The sequence below is a fragment of the Microcaecilia unicolor genome, chromosome 10, assembly GCF_901765095.1.
Source record: "Microcaecilia unicolor chromosome 10, aMicUni1.1, whole genome shotgun sequence".
Classification (NCBI taxonomy): Eukaryota; Metazoa; Chordata; class Amphibia; order Gymnophiona; family Siphonopidae; genus Microcaecilia; species Microcaecilia unicolor.
In genome coordinates this window covers 207,135,239-207,154,840 of record NC_044040.1, presented here as the reverse complement: position 1 = coordinate 207,154,840, position 19,602 = coordinate 207,135,239, and the positions used below count along the sequence as shown (strand labels likewise).

The 19,602-nt window shown below is 43.8% G+C and overlaps 1 protein-coding gene across 11 annotated transcripts in view; it reads left to right on the top strand.

The window, feature by feature from the left end:
• Positions 1-19,602, top strand: part of DLG1 (discs large MAGUK scaffold protein 1) — a 337,516-nt gene that overhangs the window by 292,445 nt on the left and 25,469 nt on the right. For all 11 annotated transcript variants that reach the window (XM_030216925.1, XM_030216924.1, XM_030216923.1 and 8 more), the window contains 5 exons: positions 472-513; positions 10,623-10,673; positions 12,733-12,834; positions 15,971-16,143; positions 17,172-17,281. In XM_030216925.1, coding sequence (XP_030072785.1) covers positions 472-513; positions 10,623-10,673; positions 12,733-12,834; positions 15,971-16,143; positions 17,172-17,281 — 478 coding nt within the window. The remainder of the gene's footprint in view (positions 1-471; positions 514-10,622; positions 10,674-12,732; positions 12,835-15,970; positions 16,144-17,171; positions 17,282-19,602) is intronic.

The following is a 19,602-nucleotide window of genomic DNA, read 5'->3' as shown; positions in this document are numbered from 1 at the left end:
GTGGCAAGCAGAGTAACATGACCCACTAGTGTGGCTAGTGATTGCCTTTCTTCAAACAACACCTGCAAAAAAAATGAGCAACTTTAATTTCTCTGAAAACACACAGATTCACTAGTCACAAATGGGTAATGTCACTGTGCTAGGACCAGTGTGTGGTCCTGCGACTAAGAACACCTGCTAATGGTAAAGTAAGACAATTTACCGTATTTTGCAGGAGGAAATTGGTCTCTCTGTTTCCAGTTTTGTTTTCTCAGTCTATAGACTCGGTAATTGAGCAGAGCATTAAAAAAAAGTGTATATGGTCTGTAATAAAATATTTACATGAATAGACTGGACACGCTCCCTTGAAATGCATGATGCCTTTTCTAAGAATTGTGATTATCTTTTCAATCTATTTATGTTAATTTCTGTTGCTTTTGAACTTGTATCATTTTATGTTCTCCTCATATTTCCATTATGTTGCTATTTCAGAGCATGTAACATCTAATGCCAGTGATAGTGAAAGTAGTTACCGTAAGTGTTTTCAGTTCTTTGTTTTTTTTCATTTAAATCCCAAGTTAATGCATTTTTGTTGGGGTTTTTTTTTATTTTCACATCCCTAATGCAAAAAAAGAGCATTGATTCTCTTGTTCCAGGAAGATCAACTGGTCTTTTGAAAAGCCACCTTGACAATTGGACATTTAAAATTATAATATAGACGTTTAATACATTTTCAAAGCACCGAGTTAATTAAATACAGCCATCGATAAAAGAAGTGGCTCATGTTGTGTGGTTTTGCAGTGGAGAGTTCTGAACTTTGGTCATGGTGTGGCCTAATTATCAAATTGTGATAACATGCTATGCATTAATGCACACATATAACATAGTAGATGACGGCAGAAAAAGACCTGCACGGTCCATCCAGTCTGCCCAAGAAGATAAATTCATATGTGCTACTTTTTTATTTGTACTGTCCTCTTCAGGGCACAGACTGTATAAGTCTGCCCAGCACTATCCCCGCCTCCCAACCACCAGCCCCGCCTCCCACCACCGGCTCTGGCACAGACCGTATAAGTCTGCCCAGCACTATCCCCGCCACCCAACCACCAGCCCCGGCACAGACTGTATAAGTCTGCCCAGCACTATCCCTGCCTCCCACCACCGGCTCTGGCACAGACCGTATAAGTCTGCCCAGCACTATCCCCGCCTCCCAACTACCAGTCCCGCCTCCCACCACCAGCTCTGGCACAGACCGTATAAGTCTGCCCAGCACTATCCCCGCTTCCCAACTACCAGTCCCGCCTCCCACCACCAGCTCTGGCACAGACCGTATAAGTCTGGCCAGCCCTATCCTCGCCTCCCAACCACCAGCCCCGCCTCCCACCACCGGCTCTGGCACAGACCGTATAAGTCTGCCCAGCACTATCCCTGCCTCCCAACTACCAGTCCCGCCTCCCACCACCAGCTCTGGCACAGACCGTATAAGTCTGCCCAGCACTATCCCCGCCACCCAACCACCAGCCCCGGCACAGACCGTATAAGTCTGCCCAGCACTATCCCTGCCTCCCACCACCGGCTCTGGTACAGACCGTATAAGTCTCATTAGTAAGTAGGTCTCATTAATCTCATTTGGACCTATTTAAAATAAATCATGTATTAACACACAAACTATGGAACTTTGGAAGGCTAAGTGCTTTGAAAATGAGCCCCAAAAGCATGTCTTGTATTTTGACAAACAGGCTCGCTAATATTTAAATCACTTATCCTAAACCTGTAACTGAACACCTCAAGCAATGTGATATTCAAATTGAGTTTTAGAATTATTATATGGATGTGTTCTTTTTTCGTGCTTTGATAAATGTGCACACCTCCAGCCTAGTTCATAATTGTTTCTCTTTGAAAAATTACTCAAATGATCATACTAATATTTATAAATTAATACTTCTGAATTTTTCTTCACCAGTGGATTTTTTAAAATTTAGTAAGAGACATTTATGATACGTATTATATTTGGAAAATTATTTATAAAGTACTGACAAAGCTGATATTTCCTTTCAGCTTTCAGAAGTATTTTTCATTATAATTTAACCTCAGAAGCTCAGCCTGTGGAGTCACCACTATGGATTGGCGATTAACATAATAAATATTTGGAAAAAGAAAAAAAAGTAAAAACATTTGTAAAAAGGAGGTTTTTTTAGACCCATGAGGATGTTCGCCCAGCCATACTGCTAAATCATAGACTCCACAGGCTGAGCTTCTGAGGTCTTTTCCTCCCATAATATAACATAATCAGTGATAAAAGTAAAGTTGGAAATGCTTGCTATTATTGCAATATGAAGTATTCATATAAGCAAGGCAGCCAAAACTAATTTTCAACTCATTATAATTTGACCAATACTGCCAGATAACAATGTAAATGAGTGTGTTCTCTTTCTGAATTTAAATGCATATTTTATCTCTTAATATGTTACTACTCTGTGTGATTAATGTGCACTGCTGTGTTAAGTACGCCTCATTAAGGGGGTCTTTTACAAAGGCACACTATTGTTTTTAACAGATGCTAAAAATTCACGTGCGCTAAATGCTAAGATGCCCATATGAATATAATGGAAGTCTTAGCGTTTGTTGCACGCTAATTTTTAGCGTACCTTTGTAAAAGGGGCCCTAGACTATTTGTTTATCAGAATCATCCTTGGACCAACAGAACCAGTTTGCTAGAAGGATGTAGAGCGAGTCAGAAGGAGCTAAATCTGTCAGAAACTGATTTCAAACTTAGGAAAATGCCTGGAATTGTGGAAAGAATGAATTGTGTAACTGCTTTTTGCATAAACTGATCACAGTAAAAGCGTCTTGTTTAGATTTCATTCACCCTCACTTCTAAACCAATCCCATCTTTTATTAAACTTCTACTTTTGATAAAGCAGCGCTTGCAAGCATATCAATGTCTTTTTCTACTCTGTGGCAGCCAAGGTGACTTCAGAGGAATCTAGAATCCTCCTAGGTTGCAATCATTTTTAAAGTCATCTAAACATTGATTTATCTGTTTACTAGCCGTTAAGCCCGTTAAAACGGGCGCGTATTGGAATGTTTTTTTTCCCAAGGCCCCCCTCCCGTTGCAGCTGCAAGGCCCCCTGCCATCCTCCTTCCCTACCAGCTCCAAGGACCCCTCTGTCCCTCCCTCCCAGCTCCAAGGCTCCAGTCCTCCCCCCTTCCCAGCTGCAAGGCCCCAGGCCCCCCCCAGCTCCCAAGGCCCCCTTCCCTCTCTCCCAGTTCCAAGGCCCCCTGCTCTCCCTCACAACTGTAAGGGGCCCCATTCCCTCACAACTGTAAGGGGCCCCCTGCCCTCCCTCCCAGTTCCAAGGCCCCCTCCCCCCCCGTGCCTTCTTCCCAGCCAGCTGGAAGGCCCCCTTCAGTCCAGCCCTCCCAGCTCCAAGGCCCCCCTCCTTCTGAGACCTCCCATGTCCCCTCCCCCCCCCCAAGGTAGCCGCTACCGCCCCCCCCCCCCACCCCGGAGTCGCCCCCGCCCCCCCTTCACCCGGCACGAGCCCTATCTTCGTTATTCAACTTACAGCCGCGCCAAAACAGCAGCAAACAGCAGCTCCCGTTGGCCTTCCTTCACTGCCTGTGCCTTGCCCTCGTGTGATGTCACGTCGGCGAGGGCGGGGCACAGGCAGGGAAGGAAGGCCGACGGGAGCTGAAGCTGAGCTGCTTGCTGCTGTTTCGGCGCTGCTGTAAGTTGAATAACGAAGAGAGGGCCTGGGCCGGGTGAAGGGGGGGGGCGGTAGCGGCTACCTTGGGGGGGGGGAGAGCGGTAGCGACATCAGCGGTTCCCTCCCTCCCCTTCCGTGCAGTTTCCCTCTCTGTCCCGCCCCCCTCCCCCTGTCATCACATCTTGACGCGGGGGCGGGACAGAGAGGGAAGTCTCTACTGCGCATTTGCAGGTGAGTCGGTCACTTGCCATTTATAGGTTTGATAAACACTTTATTACCTGTCAATCTAGTGGGTACAAACTAACATAAAAACAAACACACAAAACCAACTCATAATTCGCCAGCCCACCCTACTGCGCTAAAATCCCCATAACTGCATCCAAATCCTTGACCGCAGTTATTACCAAATACCTAAGGTAAACTAACCCATAAAATAGGGTCTGCAATTGAAAATATTCTTGAATTATCATAACTTATTAAGACTCTGTTGTTCTGTAGATAGTTTTAGCTTTCACTGAAGTGAATTGGCAAAAATAACAAGCAGTATTTCATAATTTTCTGCGTTTTATTAAAATGTGCTGTTTAATTTTTCCTTTACTGCTGTCTAACATGAAAGTAATCTTGATCACAGATGAGTATGGCTGTTCAAAAGGTCCATCTTATTAACAATTTTTCTTAAGTATGTCAATGACAATATATACTTTCTGCCATCAGGTGTTTAATAATTTTAACTTTGTAATTTTAAACCACCCTACCAACATTCAAAAGGTTGGCCAAGGCACTTTACATCCATTAATAATAAAGTAGAACAATTTTGCAATACATTGCTATGAACAGGTAAGATTGAGTTGGACACACAGGTGGGATGATGACATCTGACAGTGCCAGCGCACAACTGCGCTCCTGGAGCTTAGAATTTCATGTAAAGTTCTAAGCGTAGGTGGCCCTTCTCATAGTAACATAGTAGATGACAGCAGAGGAAGACCTGCACGGTCCATCCAGTCTGTCCAACAAGATAAACTCATATGTGCTACTTTTTGTGTATACCTGACCTTGATTTGTATGAACGATCTGCTTTGCATAGTTTCCATCTTGGAGTTTGCGGATCGTCTGCCCCTTTGCTTTCTTGGACCCTTGATTTGTATCTGCCATTTTCAGGTCACAGATCGTAGAAGTCTGCCCAGCATTAGCCCCGCCTCCCAACCACTAGCCCCGCCTCCCACCACCGGTTCTGCAGCAGTCTCCTCAGTTTTGCATTATCCACTCAGCCAAATGAACACAAAACAAAGCTCTCTCGTTTGTTTGTTTTAATGCTGTTTTTCTTCATACTTGCTTATTACTTCATTCGAGGAATAAGACTTGTTGCCAGAGTCAGGATTTCATCCATGCCTGAAATATAACAAATTCAGAACTGCAACATGCATACCAGCTGACTGTTGTGCCTCAGTCCTGACTGTGGCCAAAAAGACTATAAACATTTTGTTTCAATGTCATTAAGAGCATGAAGAGACTATTTGAATTACCCGAGAGACCTTTTAGAAGCTGAAAATAAGCTGATTCTAGAAACATTTTGCAAAAAAAGGCTTCGTCTGTGCAGAAGCTACCTACCCCTATGCAGAGAATAGTCAAGAATCTTCCATAGAGAGAGTCCATCAACCTGTAGGTGCAGTGACCCTAAGAGTTAAGTCACCCGAAAGGCATAGATGCTAGGGGTATCCAGGCACACAGGACATGCAAATGCCTGAGCGGAGAATGCTTGTGTCAGTTCCAGCTAAAAAGCTGATAAGCACAAGCAGGCCAGCGTAAACACTCCGACCAATAAAAGGGAGCACTTAGGCATACACTTTGTGTAGAAACATCAAGCACAGTGTCAGAACTGTGGCAAAGTGGTTAACCTCTTATATACAGTGCTGCCATGAACAAGCAGGTATTCGTCTCAGCTCTAAACGCTCGCAAATTAGAGCTACTGTAGCATCGGTAGCCCTCGGAGGCTTCAAGTTACCTGGTCCTTTCTTCATACTTTCACTACACACCAGGGGCGTATCTGCGTGGGGCCACAGGGGCCTGGGCCCCCGCAGATTTCGCCCTGGCCCCCCTACCGCCGTCAACCCTCCCCTCCGTCGCTTACTTTTGCTGGCGGGGGACCCCAACCCCCGCCAGCTGAGATCCGCTTCCTCCTCCGAGTCCTACCTTTAAAAATATTTCTTCAGCTGGCAGGGGACTCCAACCCCCGCCAGCCGACCCGAGATCTTCTTTAACTTTCTTCTATCTTCGTCCTCCGTGTGGCCGACGTGTTGCTGCTGTTGTGCAAAGCTGAAATCCAGTTTCGGAGTCTGACTGACGTCGTAACGTACTGCGACATCAGACTCCGAAACTGGATTTCAGCTTTGCACAACAGCAGCAACGCGGAGGACGAAGATAGAAGAAAGTTAAAGAAGATATCGGGTCGGCTGGCGGGGGTTGGAGTCCCCCGCCAGCTGAAGAAATATTTTTAAAGGTAGGACTCGGAGGAGGAAGCGGATCTCGGCTGGCGGGGGTTGGGGTCCCCCGCCAGCAAAAGTAAGCGACGGTGGGGAGGGAGGGTTGGCAAGCGGGAAGGGAGGAGGGTGTCCGGCAATGGCAGGAAGGGGGGGCGGCGGGGGGGGGCTAAAATGTGCCCCCTCCCTCTGGCTCTGGCCCCCCCTACCGCCGGAGTCCAGATATGCCCCTGCTACACACTACTGTTTGGACCAGGCTTCAGCATAGGACAGTGCCTTCAGTCAAGCATTGCTGGCCAGTTTTTCCATCTGAAATTGCAACTCTTGCATTTGACTCTACAGGCTGCTCTGACGGCTGAGACAATTCAGTACTGAGCAGCTCTAAACTTGGGAGTCATTCACTTATTTTCCTGACTCAGTCCTGCTTGTTGACAGAAAAAGCAACGTTGCTCATCTCTAACAGATACTTTCTGTAGACAGCAAGACTGATATAAAGCACATTGTCCCTCCCACCTCCCTGAGAGTTGCTTGAATGTTTTGAGCTTTGGAACTAAGGAGCTGGGAAAAGCACTATGTGCAGAGAGGTGTCACATGCTCAGAATTTTACAGTGTTACGAGCTATGGAAGGCTAGTTTGGCCCAGAGCCTTCAGAGAATATTATCCCACTTGTGTGCCTTTTCAATTCTGTGCTGTACAGAAAACATCTGTTCCAGGTGAGCAACATTGGGGGGAAGAGGGGTTGGTGGTTGGGAGGTGAGGATAGTGGAGGGCAGACTTATAAGGTCTGTGCCAGAGCCGGTGATGGGAGGCGGGAAATACTGCTGGACAGACTTATACGGTCTATGCCCTGAATAAGGCAGGTACAAATCAAGGTAAGGTATACACATATGAGTTTATCTTGTTGGGCAAACTGGATGGATCGTGCAGGTCTTTTTCTGCTGTCATCTACTATGTTACTATGTTCAACATTCATCAATCCAATTTAAAGTTGCTTCACCCATTTTTTATATAATAACAAAAATGTCGTAAAAAATTACATAATGTTGAGTACTTTGGAACATTCACAGTGTAAGAGAGGTTAAGAAAATATATATTGTCGTTGTTTCATGTTGTTTGCATGTATAGTTTGTGTGCAATTGATTGCATGTTTTTCATGTTTAATGAAAAGAAGTTTTACAAGAAATGACTGATGAAAAAACTTTTATATATTTATTACCTTATTATGTCCGATTAATATTTATTTATTTATTAAGTATTTATACCCCACATTATCCCCACAGACATGCAGGCTCAATGTGGCTTACAGAACCCGGAGAGAGAAAGAACTCCCGAGGAAAACCGATACAAATGAGAATAGTAGAGCAGAAGGGCAAGAAAGAAAGGAAACGTTACATAACAGTACAAAAGAATAGGACTAAACGGGATCCACAGTAGTCAGCTGGTAGAGGCAGTGGCCTTGCTTTGGCAAACAGAAGGGAAATGAAGCATTGATGAGCCCTTAGCTGCTGTCCATATCTAGATAAGATTAATCAGGGCTAAATATGGTACATAAGTGGGCATGATACTAATATTAAGCTTTCCTAGAATTTCCAGATTGTCATTAACATGACCCATATTACTACTACTACTACTTATCATTTCTATAGCGCTACTGGACTTACACAGCGCTGTACACTTGAACATGAAGAGACAGTCCCTGCTCGACAGAGCTTACAATCTAATTGGGACAGACAAACAGGACAAGTAAGGGATAAGGACAAAGAGTAGCAAGATTCTGGACTCCCAATGTAGCAAGATTCTAGAATCCCAAAGACTATCAAGATTCTAGAATCCCAAATAGTAGCAAAGATTCTGGAATCCCAAAGAATAGCAAAGATTCCGGAATCCCAAAGAGTAGCAAGATTCTAGAATCCCAAAAAGTAGCAAAGATTCCGGAATCCGAAAGACTACTACTTATCATTTCTATAGCGCTACTAGACGTACACAGCGCTGTACACTTGAACATGAAGAGACAGTCCCTGCTCGACAGAGCTTACAATCTAATTAGGACAGACAAACAGGACAAATAAGGGATAAGGACAAAGAGTGGCAAGATTCCGGAATCCCAAAGAGTAGCAAGATTCCATGCAGAATCCCAAAGAGTAGCAAGATTCCAGAATCCCAAAGTGTACCAAGATTCCAGAATCCCAGAGACTACTACTACTACTTATCATTTCTATAGCGCTACTAGATGTACGCAGCGCTACACTTGAACATGAAGAGACAATCCCTGCTCGACAGAGCTTACAATCTAATTAGGACAGACAAACAGGACAAATAAGGGATAACGACAAAGAGTGGCAAGATTCCGGAATCCCAAAGAGTAGCAAGATTCCATGCAGAATCCCAAAGAGTAGCAAGATTCCAGAATCCCAAAGTGTACCAAGATTCCAGAATCCCAGAGACTACTACTACTACTTATCATTTCTATAGCACTACTAGACATATGCAGCGCTGTACACTTGAACATGAAGAGACAGTCTCTGCTCAACAGAGCTTACAATCTAATTAGGACAGACAAACAGGACAAGTAAGGGATAAGGACAAAGAGTAGCAAGATTCTGGAATCCCAATGTAGCAAGATTCTAGAATCCCAAAGACTATCAAGATTCTAGAATCCCAAATAGTAGCAAAGATTCTGGAATCCCAAAGAATAGCAAAGATTCCGGAATCCCAAAGAGTAGCAAGATTCTAGAATCCCAAAAAGTAGCAAAGATTCCGGAATCCGAAAGACTACTACTTATCATTTCTATAGCGCTACTAGACGTACACAGCGCTGTACACTTGAACATGAAGAGACAGTCCCTGCTCGACAGAGCTTACAATCTAATTGGGACAGACAAACAGGACAAGTAAGGGATAAGGACAAAGAGTAGCAAGATTCTGGAATCCCAATGTAGCAAGATTCTAGAATCCCAAAGACTATCAAGATTCTAGAATCCCAAATAGTAGCAAAGATTCTGGAATCCCAAAGAATAGCAAAGATTCCGGAATCCCAAAGAGTAGCAAGATTCTAGAATCCCAAAAAGTAGCAAAGATTCCGGAATCCGAAAGACTACTACTTATCATTTCTATAGCGCTACTAGACGTACACAGCGCTGTACACTTGAACATGAAGAGACAGTCCCTGCTCGACAGAGCTTACAATCTAATTAGGACAGACAAACAGAACAAACAAGAGATAAGGACAAAGTGTAGCAAGATTCCGGAATCTCAAAGAGTAGCAAGATTCCATGCAGAATCCCAAAGAGTAGCAAGATTCCGGAATCCCAAGGTGTACCAAGATTCCGGAATCCCAGAGACTACTACTACTACTTACCATGTCTATAGTGCTACTAGACGTACGCAGCGCTGTACACTTGAACATGAAGACACAGTCCCTGCTCGACAGAGCTTACAATCTAATTAGGACAGACAAACAGGACAAACAAAAGATAAGGGAATATTAAAGTGAGGATGATAAAATAAGGGTTCTCGGGGCCCGGCGCGCTAGGGGCCGCTACTGGCCTAACACCGTCCGCGGGCTGGGCCTCGATCTTTAGTATATCAGCCTGTTTTACCATTTTATAACACTGAGATGAATATGAATGTTAGAAATGGCAGCTGATAATGTTTCAGACTCTCAAGTTTTGTGAACAGCTTCAGATCAGTGATGGGTAAAAATAAAACGTGTCCTGGTTTTGTTATTTGTAACTGCTTAAATTCTTGTTTGGAACCAAGAAATCAGGGCAGCAATATTATACATAGTTAAATTCATCAGCAAAATATCAGTACTTCCTGCCACCACTACTGCAAGAAAATGTGCCCTTTCACAGGTTTGGCCCTTTATTTGGAATTGTCTGCTAGTTTTATATATGTATAATTTAATTTAGCTGCTGCTAATGCAAACAATTTGGCTTCAGCTGATCACGAGGTTCAGCGTACAATTAATTAAGAAGTACAATAAAAGTAGTATTAGAGGCTTAAGGCCGGACATTTAAAAGAAATCAAACAGAATAACCTAATTTCATATGTATAAAAATAAATGTGCTGTTTTCTGATAGCCAGCTACCTGGTTCAGCAAGATAAAAACATGTTTCTGGCTGTAGCAGGGAATGCTGGTGCATGTACTGATGCGTGTTCATTCTGTGAAACTGTACTATGCTTGGTGGTGCATGTGCTTATACTGCCATTTATCATTACGGTAATTTAAACTATACGTAGTAAGTCCATTTGGATTAAACATGAAATAGAGCATTACATTTCTGTGTGTAATGCGGTAATACTTCGTACAAGAAAACACAGTAATGTCTGTCTAGCAATATTTATCTTAAGTGAGATCTTGGACTACTTACTTTTCCTAGCAAGAAATTGTGAAGTATGAGCTCTAGATAGTTTTAGCTGCCAGTTCCTTATCTGTGTTTTAACTTTCCAACAGGTGGCCAAGAGGAGTATGTCTTATCTTATGAACCAGTCAACCAGCAGGAAGGTTTGTAAAGCATTGAAACTATTTTGCCCACTACATTTGAAAAGAAATAGGAGAGGCCAAGTCAGTTATTTTTGTTTTCTCTGTATATTAAACTTAGGAGGCTGAGTAGCTTTATTCACAGGAGTATAGACTCTTTCTGTCAGTTTATGTTCAGCATATGTGTCATCAAACATATAAACGGCGAGTGACCGTACTCACTCGCAAATGCGCAGTAGAGACTTCCCTCTCTGTCCCGCCCCCGCGTCAATACGTGATGACGGGGGTGGGACAGAGAGGGAAACTGCGCTCCCCCCCCCGAGGTCGCCGCCACCAGTAACCCCCCCACCTCGAGTCGCCGCCGCCACCACCCCTCCACCCGAGGTCGCCGCAACTGGTGCCCCCCCACCCAGAGTCGCCTCTGCCGCCACCTCTCCACTCGCCCCGTCTCATCGCTATTCAACTTACATCTCCGCAGCAGGCAGATCAGCTGAGCTGCCGTTGGCCTTCCTTCCCTGCCTGTGTCCCGCCCTCGCCGACGTTACGTCACACGAGGGCGGGACACAGGCAGAGATCGAAGGCCAACGGCAGCTCAGCTGATCTGTCTGCTGCGGAGGTTTAAGTTGAATAGTGATGAGATGGGGCGGCAAACTCGGGGGGGTACCGGGGGCGGCGGCGGTGGCGAACTCGGGGGGGGCGGACAGCAGCGACCCACCAGCCCGTTTTAACGGGCTCAACGGCTAGTATTTACATATAAGATATGCTCTGTGCTGTACAGTAATAGTGTAATCCCTTTCAGAGTAGAAATTTCCCTTGCCAAATACATTTTCATCTTGGTTTAAAAAGAATTCTGGTTTTGCAATTAATTATATTGTGTACAATACAAACAGGGGTGGCCCAAGCAATCTGCCGCCCGAGGAAGGGATGAGATGCTGCCCCCCGCGCCCGGTTTCGCATCTCCCCCTTCCCTCCTCAACCCTCTTCCCCACGTTTACCTTATTTTTTGCTTTTACAAAAGGCGGCAGCAATTCCTATGGGCTGCCCTGCCATGATGCCGCTGGCTCCAGCCTCTTCGCTTTATTTCATCCCACCTTTAAGGAAACAGGAAGTTACGTCAAGAAGCAGCCTGCAATACGGAGAAGAGGCCGGTGCCGGCGGCAGGGCAGCCTGTGGGAATCCACTGCCGCCTTTTGGAAATGGTAGGGTTACCACTGGATGCAAATCATTCATATTCCCCATGGAGAATTTGTTTGTAAGTTTATACAATAAATGTTTCAGTAGATAAGAGGGAGGTTTACTGAAATTTCTGCTTTCTGCATATATCTGAGTTAATGGTCTGTCCACAGTGTTCAGTGGTATTTCAGAAGTACAGTAGTGAATATTAATATCCACCCAGATATTAAATTTTGCAGCAAAGTCATTATTTATTGAATTGTTTAAGCAGCTTTCTCACAATTCTCCAAAGTGCAGCCATGTGTTGTGTTCAACATCACCTAGTGTCCTGGTTTAATGTTATTTTCCCATAGACAAAGAATGGGGAAAACGTCTGTAAATCATGCCTGGAGAATGAGATTGAATTGATTGTTGATTCATGCTGGGCATTATGTCTGTCACATGGTGGCCATTATGAGCCAGTTTGTAATTATCTTGCTAACATGGCTATGTCCGGGGTTTTTAAGGAGTTATAGAGCTAGTAGAATACTTTTAAATGATGCAGGGCACATACTATGTTTTGCTGTGTATACTTGGGGGGCAAAATAAGAACAAAATTGTGGCATTTTGGTTTCCTTACCCTCTCCCTCCACTCAACAGAGATGGGAAAAGAAAGGTAATAGAATTTTAAGATGAATTTTCTGTTATTTCCCCCAGCAACACCCAAATTTGTATATGGTTAATACCTTTGTGAGTTGTGTATACCCACCCATTCAAGTTTTTTGTATACAAACAAAAGTTATATCTTTTACTCTCCATCATGATTATGTCAGATTAATGATAATATTTGGAAGTTTATTTTCCCCCTCTCATAACATGTTTTTACTGCCTTGTATTAAACACTTCTAAAGTTTATTTTTCTCTTTTATAGTTCATTACTCTCGACCAGTAATCATTTTGGGTCCAATGAAAGACAGAGTAAATGATGATTTAATTTCAGAATTTCCAGACAAGTTTGGATCCTGTGTTCCACGTGAGTACTGTTTGTGTTCCGAGCTGATAAATCCATTTGTAATGCCAGCAGGCAAATTGGGGATTTTGTGCGTTCTCTGGTTGTTTCTACACTATTCAGTTGTTCATTAAAATCTATCTTCAGATTTCATTGTGGATATCCTATAAACCAGAGTGGCTATAGACGTGGTCATTCTAAGGCCTGGGAAACAGTGGCAACTCCCATGAACCCTTGCTGCTGGTTCTGCCTCCAGAAAAGCCGTTCCATTTTCTATCTGCACCATATGGCTCTCAGTGAGTTTAAGACACACAGTCCCTGAATTCTAGTTTTGATACTGTGAGAAAAGCTTGGGAGTTTGGGTACTGTGAAACTCAAACTCACAGACAGCTATATTCTGCTGGAATAAAATGAAACAGGATGGAGGTAGCCGATTTGGAGGATAAGTAGGTGGGGGCTGAGTGACTGGGATGGGATGAGTAGAAAGGGTGTGAGGGAAGATGGGATGGACAGGAGAATAGGGAAAAGAAGCTGGAGGTAAGCTGAGGGGAAATATCTGTTGGAGGGTGAATATGAGGGTGTGGACTCTTACGCCACTTTGAGTACAATTGAGCAGCCAGGTTGGCTGCAGCATTGGAGGGGAACTACCCCTTGCCCAGAGTGCCAGCTACTTTGCCATATGATTGTCTTGGCTCGCCCAGATTTTGATAGGAACCGGAGTGTTGCCTCTGCTTGCATGCCCTAATTCGATGTTTAGGCTGAAGTGGCAGTGCCCTGTACAGCAACTGATCCTGAGCAGCAAGGCAGTGTTGGTAGCAGAACTCATCATGGCACCCGTGAGCTCTCTGGCAACGACAGGTCCTGAGACAGCCCACCCCCTTCCACTTGAATGAGTTTCTGTGGTAGCAGAGGGCAGGGTATTCCAGGACTTCTCAGAGCCAGAGGACTGATGGGCCTTGCACTGAATTCCACTATTGTAGCTGCTTCTCAGGCTAAGCCACAAGTTTGAGGGTTCTGGATGTGGACAGGGTGATTGGGAAGTGGCCAATATCTTTCCTCTGGGCACCCCCACTTGAAATCTTGTGCTGTCTCACATGGAAGGTTTCTGCCAAATTAGTCCCTGCTTAAAAAAATAGTGAAGATCACTGGGCTAAGGAATACTCCATTACAACAACTTGAGAAACACATTTCCAAAGACATACATCAATGATGCCTCAACAAATCTTCTCTTTCTGGGTGCAGCTCTCACAAGCTCAACATTAATTATTTGCTGTAAATAGAATGAAAAAATATTTTTAATGTGGAGTCCATCATAAAGATATATTGTTTTCAGAATGTCTCTCCTTTTCTTTTGTTACAAGAAATTATTTATTTTGGGGAAAATAGCTCTAGAGCAACTCGCCTCTCTTTATAATTTAAGAGCAGGTGCTGTATTTATAAGTTTTAGGATATTAATTTCTCCACCAATCACCAAAGGTGATAATTGCAATAAATTAAATAAATTAAGTATATATAGCTTCAATATACTCAGAACACAAAGAGACCATATTTTTAGCTTCAAAAAGGTTGATTTAATATACAATTGCACACGAGAGGTAGGTTTTAAGAGATCTTTACAGGTAATTTGTGCATAAAATAGAACAAAGTAGCAGGTCTAGATCAAAAGTTATGTTACTTACAAGTCCTTGTTACACAGTATGAACAGCATTAGGTAAGCACATGTTTGCAGGACAGGAACAGGGCTTCTGCAGTAAGTGGATCATCTGAGTTGCTTGAAGAGAGTCTGAGTCTTGCTTGCAGTTGAAGAGAATCTGAATCTTGGGAAACAGCTTTTCCTTTTATATCTTGCAAGCTGCAGGAGGATATGCCATGTGGATCTTTGTCCTGATTTCCTGGTTTCCACACGACCCTTGGGCATTTGCAAAGCATTGTGGTATCTTGGTCTCATGTCTGCACACGACCCCTGAGTCTTGGTCTCATGTCTTATGACATCACGAGACTTACAGTCTGGATTTTGCTGGCAAAAGGTCTTTTGATGTCCTGCTCAGTCTCTGGGGCAGATACACATTACAAGTCCTTCCTTTCTGCACATGTCTGAAAGCTGATGGGAGGGGCAGGTATACCTTTGACAAGCAAATGTCCTGTTTATGGTCTTCCTCTGAGTTCTTTGTTTTCAATGGGGTATTCAGGTGCCCACCTTAGTCATGCCTTTGTTAGGTGGGAGGGCAGAGGAAGCTCTTTTGTGCTTGTTAAGTGTTTGTAATTAACTATCCCTGCTCTCAGAAGTTCCCAGAAAAAGGAATGGAGAGAGAGGGGCTTGAAATGAAACTATTCTCTAAAAGCTGCACAAATATATTGGTGTATATATAACCCAGCAAAATATAATAAACTGATACCATTACACTTTGAGGTACTTCCATTAAAGCTTTTTTGGGAAAATTTGAAACCGAGTGTTTGCTTTTATCCCCTGCCATTAATACCAGTGCTTGAGGAGCTCAAGGGCCTTGGGTGTTTTCTGCATTTGGTTTCCCCTTAAATGCAAGTCAACCTAATAATTTCTTTGTCTTTGGTACCGTTTCAAAGGGTGCAATAGCTGTAGGCTGCAGTACATATTTATTTATTTATTGCATTTGTATCCCAAATTTTCCCACCTATTTGCGGGCTCAGTGTGGCTTACAATAAGACATGAATAATAGAAATACATTTGTTACGACTAGGTTATGGATTACATTGAACAGAGTTGTGCGAGACATTCGAATATCATTGGGAGTATAACAATGGGACATCAACATAGAAACATTAGAAGGAGACAATGGGAAAAAAGGGCATTATTAGACACCTAGACATATAGTGTACATAGTTCCGTGGATAAATGTATGATTGACTGGATAAAGAGATGATGGATCAGAAGTGGATGTATGTTGCATTGGTGAACAGTGAGTGTGGTCTCTATGTGTTTTGGCTCTTTCCGTAAGTTTGTTCAAACAGGTGAGTCTTCAGTAGTTTGCGGAAGGAGGCTTGTTCGTTAATCATTCTTATAAATGAGAAGAGTGGAACAGATAATGATAGACATTTGGGTGCAATCTAGGTGAAATTTAGGTTAACGTAGAAAATACCGTACTCCTTCTTTTCATACAAGATTCTGCTTTTGTGTTGGCAGACACCACGAGACCAAAACGAGATTATGAGGTTGATGGCAGGGACTATCACTTTGTCACATCTCGAGAGCAGATGGAAAAGGATATCCAGGATCACAAGTTCATTGAAGCTGGACAATATAACAATCATTTATATGGAACAAGCGTGCAGTCTGTACGGGAGGTAGCAGAAAAGGTAAAGGGCAAGTGACAAATTTGAGTCCATTACTGAGCAGCTTTACCATATTTTTCGGACTATAAGACGCACTTTTTTCCCCCAAAATTTGGGAGGAAAATGGGGGGTGCGTCTTATAGTCCGAAGGTAGATTTGGCTGGCTGGCCGCCCGCCCTCCGAGTTCGGGATCGCCCTCCCCCCGGCCCTGTCACCACTTCTCCCTACTCACGTCACGCGATCTTCCCTGGTGGTCTAGTGACGTCGGGGCAGGAAAGACTTCAATTCTCGGCGGCCATTTTGAATCTCGCCGACACCGTCAGGCTGCATAAAGGAGGACGGAGAGCAGTGCGCTGGGCAGGAAAGAGGGGGCTCTTTCCTGCCCCGATGTCACTAGACCACCAGGGAAGATCGCGTGACGTGAGTAGGGAGAAATGGTGACAGGGCCGGGGGGAGGGCGATCCCGAACTCGGAGGGAGGGATTCGGACAAGACGCACCGGAGCACCTAGGTTTTAGAGGAGGGAAAAAGGAAAAAAAAAATTTTCCTATTTCCCTCCTCTAAAACCTAGGTGTGTCTTATGGTCCGGTGCGTCTTGTAGTCCGAAAAATACGGTATTTCAAAATGGTTAGGAAGAATAAATCATAGGCAGGCCTGATGGCTTAGTGTCAGTGTTGTGCCCAAGTAGGATATCTGAGCTGTGTTGCTTGAAATGGTGGGGGTGGGGGGGGGGGGCACCTACTGACTTCACTAGAGGTACTCTTGAGCTGCCTTCTGTAGGGAGCTTTAGTCTATGCTCCTCAGCTGGGATCCACAAGAGGGGGCTATAAATAGGGTGAGAAGGGAAACCCTGAGTAACAGTAAATAAAATGTATATGGCACCGTGGAATAGGTTCAGGTTCAGCAACAAGCCCAAAGGTAGACAAAGAAATTACCTGGCCAAAAAATACATATGCAGACTGAAAACTTAAATCTTCTCATCCTCAGACTAGAGAAGTCCAAGATGAATGGGGTTGTTTTCATCATCTGTCTGTCTTGCTGTCTTTGCTTTAGGGTAAACACTGCATTCTTGATGTATCTGGCAACGCAATCAAAAGGTTACAGAGTGCCCAGCTATATCCAGTCTCCATTTTTATAAAGCCTAAATCAGTAGAAAACATCATGTAAGTAAAGAAAGACATGTTGAAAAGCCCTCTGGAGGTATATGAAGGAATTGTATTGTTCCTGTATAAGTTACCATGTAAAAATGAATCCTGTAGGTTGCCTCCATGCAGGGCTGTGCCAACACGGTAAGCAAGGTAAGCACGGCAGGAGGGCGCCGTCCTCTGGGGGGGCGCCCCGCCGCACCATGCTTACCTCGCCCTCCAGCTCCCATGTCCCAACTGCCCGCCCTCTTCTCCCCCCCCCCAACAAGATCCCTTTTAAATTTACCTCCATCCAGCAGCGAAGGCGCAGCGTCAGTGAAGGAGGCGGCACTCCCGACATCTCTAGTAGTCTTCCCTTTGCTCAGTGTTCCGCCTTCTTCTGACGTCAAGGAAATGACGTCAGAAGAAGGCGGGACATTGAGCGAAGGGAAGACTAGTAGAGACGTCGGGAACGCCGCCTCCTTCACTGATGCTGCGCCTTCGCTGCCGGATGGAGGTAAATTTAAAAGGGATCTTGGGGGGGGGGGGAGAAGAGGGCGGGCAGTTGGGATATGGGAGCGGGAGGGCAGGGGAGAGAGGAGCGTGGATGAGAGGGCAGCGATCATTTTCACGGGGGGGGAGGGAGCGCGCGCGCGCCAACTTTGTCTGCTGGAGGCGCCAACTGATCTTCTGCAGGGGGGCGCCACAGACCCTTGGCCCGGCCCTGCCTCCATGTGGTTGCTTCATTTATTGTCTTGTTGTAATTCCAATTCATATTTTCTTAGGTTCTGTAGTTAAAATTGTTATATAGTCAAGTACTGTCGTACAGCAGAGCATGTGTTCCTTTTCTAGCATATAATATGTAGTATCACAGTAGACAGAAGCAGATAAAGACCAAAATGGCCCATCTAATTTTTTTTTTGTCTTTATCTGCCATCACATTATGAAGCATTAGAATAGCCCCTATCCAGTGATGTCAGCTAAGAGCTAGACTTCTTGTTTTAGATTCTGTGTTTGTTGTGCATGGACTGCTCACGCAATAAACTTTCAACCAGAGAACTGAGCTGAGAATAGATAAACGGGACAGAGCACACACACACAAGCGAACCAAAGGTCTTTTTACATCATGACTTCAGTCACTGAGAGGGGAGGGATGTTTCGGGCTACTATGGGAAGATTATACGAATAGGTGATCGCGTTCTCTTTTCCTACTGTATCTGTGCAAGTTTATCTTCTGCAAAATTCCACATAAAGTCAAAAAAAACAGAGCACATCGAGGCTAATTTTATAAAGCAGTTTCCGTGTGTAAAGCACGATTTAAACACTAAAAATGCCTTTTATAAAATTGCATGATAAAACAAGGATGTGCGCCTACAAGAGCATGTGTATTTTGACATGATCTGCATTTAGTGCAGCAAAACAGCGAAGAGGGCAATAGATGGGATGACGAAGCAGAGGTAATCATGAGAGGAAGCAAAATTAATTTGACCCAACACAGCCTGTGTTTCAGCAGACGCCTGCGTCAGGGGTCTATCGGATGGGATCACATCACAATATATCTTCTCATGAAGGTCGTTAATAATAAATGAAGATACTGAATGATCGTTGTATTTGTAGTGAAAGGACTAAGCTTCCTATGCCATAAAAACCTGGCACTAATTTTGTTCTGTTCTATATACATCATTTATATTCCTCCTTTAACCACAGCTACAAAGCGGATTACACTAAAAATCACTTCTAATAGAAGGGAATTACATTTACAATACAAAATTCAATCAGTATATTATTATTTGAAAAAACGCTCAGAACTCAATACAAAGAGAACTAGTGAGTTTTTAAAGGTTTGTGAAACTAAATATGAAGTGATCTGTCTAATATGAACTGGAACACTAGTCCAAATTTTAGCACTTTGATACCCAAAAGAGCGTTCTCAAACGGGTTTTACTTTAGCATTTTTCATCGAAGGAAAATCCAAAGTTAATTTAGAACAACTTCTGAAAGATAATGGTGCAGGTGGAATAGATAAGACGCTGAGTCACATTCTCTGATCCCAAACCATAAAATGTCTTATATACCAGACATGCTCCCTTAAAATAAATATGCTGCTCCATTTTCAGCCACTGTAACATTTGTAATGTTGGAGAAGCCTCCTGAAATTTATCCAACTTAAAAATCAGACTAGCTGCTGTATTTTGTAAAAACTGCATTCTTTAATAGCGCTATGTAAGGAATTGTAATAATCAAGATAGGGTGTTAAAACAGCCTGCACAATAACCCGAAAATTTCTAGGACTCAAAAATGACCTTATAGCTCTTAATTTATGTAAATTAAAAAAAAAAAAAAAGCATTTCAGTACTGAT